The sequence below is a fragment of the Egretta garzetta genome, unplaced genomic scaffold (genome assembly GCF_000687185.1).
Source record: "Egretta garzetta isolate BGI_Z169 unplaced genomic scaffold, ASM68718v1 scaffold88, whole genome shotgun sequence".
Classification (NCBI taxonomy): domain Eukaryota; kingdom Metazoa; phylum Chordata; class Aves; order Pelecaniformes; family Ardeidae; genus Egretta; species Egretta garzetta.
This window is the reverse complement of record NW_009260408.1, coordinates 1,905,777-1,911,632: the sequence shown is the minus strand read 5'-3', so window position 1 is coordinate 1,911,632 and position 5,856 is coordinate 1,905,777. Positions and strand designations below refer to the sequence as shown.

At 40.5% G+C, this 5,856-nt stretch overlaps 1 protein-coding gene across 1 annotated transcript in view; it reads left to right on the top strand.

Annotated features, from left to right (window-relative positions):
* The window catches only part of GABBR2 (gamma-aminobutyric acid type B receptor subunit 2), a 400,562-nt gene that overhangs the window by 221,998 nt on the left and 172,708 nt on the right, over positions 1–5,856 (top strand). Inside the window, exons 10-12 of the mRNA XM_009643511.2 lie at positions 415–495; positions 3,628–3,778; positions 4,269–4,401. Of these exons, the coding sequence (XP_009641806.1) occupies positions 415–495; positions 3,628–3,778; positions 4,269–4,401 (365 nt within the window). The remainder of the gene's footprint in view (positions 1–414; positions 496–3,627; positions 3,779–4,268; positions 4,402–5,856) is intronic.

Below are 5,856 nucleotides of genomic sequence, written 5' to 3'. Positions count from 1 at the left end.
TGGAGCCTGCCACTATGGCTCCCCTGGGAAGTACTTCACTAAGCAAGATGTCCTAGTTCTTTAAATGAGAGTGGAACGTGTGATTTAGCCATGTCTGTTCTCCCAGCAAAATGTCCTACATGGTGTGAGCCAGTAAGTAAGTGAGTGATCTTTAAGCAGGAGGTGTCTGTGCCCAGTCACAACAATTCCCTGATTATGTAAATGAGTTCTTAAAAATACTTTGCATTTCTTTAAAGAATCAGAAATATTTATTTCAGTGATGTTAGCTGTCTGGCATTCTGCTTTAATAATTCATACACTTCAGGCATATTTCTTTTCCTTTTGACGTACTGTCAAAAAAGAAGGCAAAATCAGTTAAATAATTGAGAACATGTGAGCTGCCATCAACAATCACTTTTGTTTGTTTCTCTGCAGAAAGAAAGGAAGTGAAGGTAGGAGAATACAATGCCGTGGCTGACACACTGGAAATCTTCAACAACAGCATCAGGTTCCAAGGTAGGAGGGAAAACTGGAAAGAGGTAGAGGAATGACATGGAGAGCTGCACATAGTTTGTAAGACTGCATGCTGTTAAAGAACTGGTTTAGGATTTTTAATATCAAAAAGCTATGACACTGTATAAAGAGAAAAGGAACTGTGCTTAAAAAAACAGGAGAATTCTGAAAAGAAAATCACAATGTTCTGGTATTGTATAATTGTTTTTCCTTCCAATGACCAGGACAAATTAAAATTTATATCTTTACACAAATGTTCTTTGATATCTCAGCAAACTGCAGATGTGTCTTCCATTTCATCTCCACCAAACAGTAGTGTTCTAATTTCTTCTCCATTTCCCACTCCCACAGTTCATCTCACCTGAGGGATGCTCTCATGTGCTATGTTTGCACAACCCAGAAGGAAGTGATTGTTTTTCTTTGGGAGGTGTCTTCTAGGCAATTAGAAAATATAATTTCAAAATACCAAGGCTAGCTTTAAGATGCCCCATGTGAAACAGGGCTAGAGAGAGTGTTCAGCCCAGCAGCATTCCCAAGGTCCACAGGTGGCATATAGCCTGTGTGGCTGTATCTTCTTGCAGGGTTTTTTTTCCCCCCAGGCTGCTCCAAAGTTAACAAGGGGACCCCTTCTGCCCTCACAGCAGTTGGAGTGCAGGCATGCCCACACCTTTCTGAGCATATCAACATGGCAGCCAGATGTCCCCTGAGAGGAATTTTCAAAGGACTCTCCTGTTGAATATAGACCTATGCATTCCTTTTAAAGCTAATAATTAAGATTTAATCTTGAGCTCTGCTATGGTGCAATTCAGTAATGGAAGGTAAAGTCAGCTGCATGAGATCTGTGCGATTTCCCCTGGGAGTGGTGGATGAGTATCAAGGGCTGCATCCCATGCTCTACTACACCTGCCTCCAGCGTCCCAACACCCAAGATCTGCATGAGCATGACTGGAGTTCCACTGGAGTGATCTAATCCATGACTGCTTGTCCACCTGCTGGAGCTTTCCACCTTTCCTTTTGGTGTCCTCTACTTAATAGAACACAACTACATGTGCTCTCACATCTGTCTGGAGAATGAGGCTTTGGAAATGAAGAGTTCAGAATCTGTCCCAGTTGCCAAAGTTTGGGACCCAGCAGATTATTTTTGCTGCAAGGAGGAACAGATGGTGCAGTTGAACACTGATTCAATACCATTTCCAGAGAATATATTCAGCATGAACCAAGTAACAGGAGATGGGTTTTGTTCATACCTCCATGCCTTTATGGACAGGCATTTTCCAGGATCAGACTCCTAGTTCTTCTTCTGGCTGCATCTGGTGTTCCTTCCACTCATACCCTGTCTTAGGTTTGTCTTAGGATGCATTATGTGATTCAGAGTGAACCTTCTCCATTTACACAGCTTAACTTCTCGTTGAGGCAATCATGTATATGGTGTGGGGGACACTGTTGCTACATCTTCTAGGTAGTATAGAAAAATGTGTAACTTTAAGTATTTGAAATGTGGAGTAGTAAATGTAGCCCTGTTTAAACCATTGCATAAAATTGCACACAAGAGAACAATAATTCATAATATTAGAAGCAAAAGAATTGAATTGTCATTGCACAAATAAGAAAATATATTTTATAGAATCACTGGTTTTTTATATTTAATAAATAAATCATCAATATACTCTATATATTTTAAATACAGCAGGGAGGGGTTTTTTTCTTTAGTACTAGTTCTTTGAATTCAGGCATGTACTTTATTGTACTTCTAGCTTGTTACTTGTTTCCTAATTTTGTGAAGTGTCATGCACTGTCCACACACGCTCTGAGTTGGGAAGGGGAAAAGGGGAAAATCTCAGGTACTTTTCTCCAATTTCAAATCAGCAAATGGTCCCTTGACTGTCACTTTATTGTGATCACCTGAAAGGAAATTTTTTTGCAGAAATGTTAGGCATAAAGACCAAAGGATAGCAAGTTCCCCTTGTCTGAATTGCTTCACCTTAACTGGTACGGATAAAATTCTCTCTACTTGTAGAAAGCCTTGAATATTCTTCTAGGTGCAAAGCAGAAGAGTGGACGTGAAATTTAGCTATGGCAGCTGCTAGTCAGTCATTGACAGCTCTGTGATCAGTGGGTCCACGGAGCTCACCTGTGCAGCCGCTTTGTGCAACGAAGCTGCCCTGCCCCGTGTGGTCCTTCTCACAGCCCCATGGGGAGCTGATGTGAAAGGACAGCCTCAGGCACTGTAGGCCACACAAATCCCCTTCTGAAGCAAGACAGTGATGGCCTCTGCACCAAGGAACAATTTAGGAAGCAGGTAAAATGGAGTGTGGGAAGTAGGGAACGCAGAGCTTTATTGCAGTTGGTGGAAAGTAATTCTTGTTAAACGGAGAAGTCTTTAATTAGTGGGAGCTGACTATCGATCAAGCACATGGCTTTAAACATAGTTTTTAAGTTCAGACATTCAAGTCCACATCTGCAAGGATTTGGAAAGTGGGTCTGTCCCTATAAAACCTTTGCTCTCCATTTTTCTGTGTTGTTCCATTCTGTAGAGTCCTGAGGGCACCAACAGCCCTGCCTCCCCCACCTCCTGGAGCTGCCCCCACCCTGCCCACAGCCCAGGACCCCATTTCAGCCCCCCGGGGCTCTCAGTCCCTGCCCCGGTGATACCACACCAAGGCTGGTCTCCAGCTGTGGTACATATCTAGACAGGCCTTTTGAATTTGCCCTGGTGATAATGCCAGTATGCAGAGAAACAATGCCCTCTCTTTTCTACTCATCACTCTGTCACTTGTTTCAGGAAAGCATAACCTCTGGTAAACTTTGCAGTCATAGTATGCATTTTAGTGTTTATTCACACTTTAAAATGAGGATAGTTAGCATATATTTTACGGGGTTCTGCATTAGGGTTTTGGTGTGTTTTTTCTTCCGAAGAGGATGTTTACCTGCTCCAGAATTACACACCTTCTTGTCAATCAATGTGACTAACATACGTCTGTCAAAGTCAATGATTTCATCAGCTACTGATGTGGTTCACAGTTGCTAAATTGGCTAAATTGAGGTATAGTACTTAGGAGAGGCAAATTTTCCTGCAGAAATTCTAAATCTAGCTGAACTTTAGCCTTTTTTTTTTTTTTCTTCTTGTAATTCTAGGACTTGAGCCTCCAAAGGACAAAACAATTATACAGGAGGAGCTACGCAAGATCTCCCTGCCTCTCTACAGCATCCTCTCTGCCCTCACCATCCTAGGAATGATAATGGCCAGTGCTTTCTTGTTCTTCAACATCAAAAACAGAAATCAGAAGTAAGGCATTCGTGTTACTTCTATCACTGCTTCTTTGGTATTTAAATGCCATGTTTGTGGAGTCTGTCATATATACATAAATATATAAGGAAAATGTTACAACTGTGGAAAGACGATATTTTAGAACTGTTTAATTGAAATCGCTGTGTAATATATTCACATTGAAACAGATCATCTATCTGTTAAGACAAGTTCTTTTATACTGTCTGGAAAGTGTAATTTTTGTATTTATGTTTGACTGTCTGCTATTAACATTAACCCTAGCTAATTAATCCATCAGTAAAATAGGAGTCCTTTTCACTAAACATTCAAAAACCTGAAACAATGCTAGACTTCATAAAACAGCAAATAATGTGCATGCCTATAGATTTCATGGAGTTCTAGAAGAATGGTTATCTGTTTGCCTGGTTACAAAAAGCTCTTCTTTATTGCTCTAATAGCCTAGCAGCAATCCTTTCCTCTTTAATGCACTATCACCTTTTGTCCATAGACTAATAAAGATGTCCAGTCCCTACATGAACAACCTTATTATCCTTGGAGGGATGCTTTCTTATGCATCTATTTTTCTTTTTGGCCTTGATGGATCCTTTGTCTCCGAAAAGACATTTGAGACACTTTGCACAGTAAGTAATTCCATATATTCTAGTTTAAGATGGTCTTGCAGAAAGTTCTGCAAGATATGTAAACAGAAAAGTTCAGTAGTTGGATTTCTCATTCCATTTCATCACTGATTGTCTTAGTTCTTTCCTGAGTTATTTTCTGGGACCAAATTCTGAAACGTGCATAAAGTTACATTATTATTAGTGAAAGCTTCAGGTGCATTGGGATTTGGCCTCAGACTAAAAGAGTAGATGTACCTTCTTGTTTTGAAATTATGTATATGAAGATGCTTTATTTAAGGCTATGTTTGTAGCATGACGGCTAGTAATATCTGTGAAGTTACTATGTTTTCTTTATAGATTCCATATTGCTTTATGCTTCATGACTGCTGCTTGTTCAGGTCTTTTTACTCAGTCTTTTTGCTTGAATCTGCAAAGACTTCTACTACTATTTCCAGGCTAGACTATAAACTCACACAAGCCTATGTCCATGTTGAATATATTCTAGTTAAATCAAAATAAGCAACTGCGAAATACATCCACCTAGAAGCTTGTAATATCTTAATTGCTTACTATTATAAGGATGTTTCTATGGTTTGGATTTGCTGCATGAACTGATAGGGAGTTTGGGCTGCTGTTGCTTTTTGGCTAGTGTTGGAAGCTGATTGCACACTGCGACCAGGCACCAATTCCAACTACGGTATGTTCTCAGCTCCAGTGTTAGTGTAACTTGTGTGACTAATCACAGCATCATTATATAGTAGCTAGGCTTCCATGCAAAATTTTGAATATTGTTTGTCATGAATTATGTCGTGGTTTAACCCGGTTATTTTCCCCCCCCCCCCCCCCCCCCCCCTCAGTGGGATGGGGGAGAAAATCGGAAAGAAAATAAAAGGTTAGAGCTGAGGGCTGAGATAAAGACAGTTTAATGAGAGAAAATAATAATAATAGTAATAATGAGAATGATAACAGAATATACAGAATATTCAAAACGAATGATGCACAATGCAATTGCTCACCGACAGTTTAATAAGAGAAAATAATAATAATAGTAATAATAAAAATGGTAACAGAATATACAGAATATACGAAATTAATGGTGCACAATGCAATTGCTCGCTACCCGAAGACCGATGCCCAGCCCGTCCCGAGCCGCAATCAGTCCCCGAGCTGCGAGCAGTCTCCGAGCAGCGAACAGTCTCCCCGCGACCGACCGACCGAACTACCCCCCCCAAGCATGACGTTATATGGTATGGAATAACTCTTTGGTCAGTTTGGGTTAGCTGTGCTAGCTGTGCTGTGCTTGTTATGCACCTGGCCGAGCAGGAGAAGCTCAAAAAGTCCTTGAGTAGTCTGAGCACTACTTGGCAACAGCTGAAAACATCAGTGTGTTATCAACATTCTTCTGGTACTAAATCCAAAACACAGCACTATGCTAGCTACTATGAAAAAAATTAACTCTATCCCAGCCAAAACCAG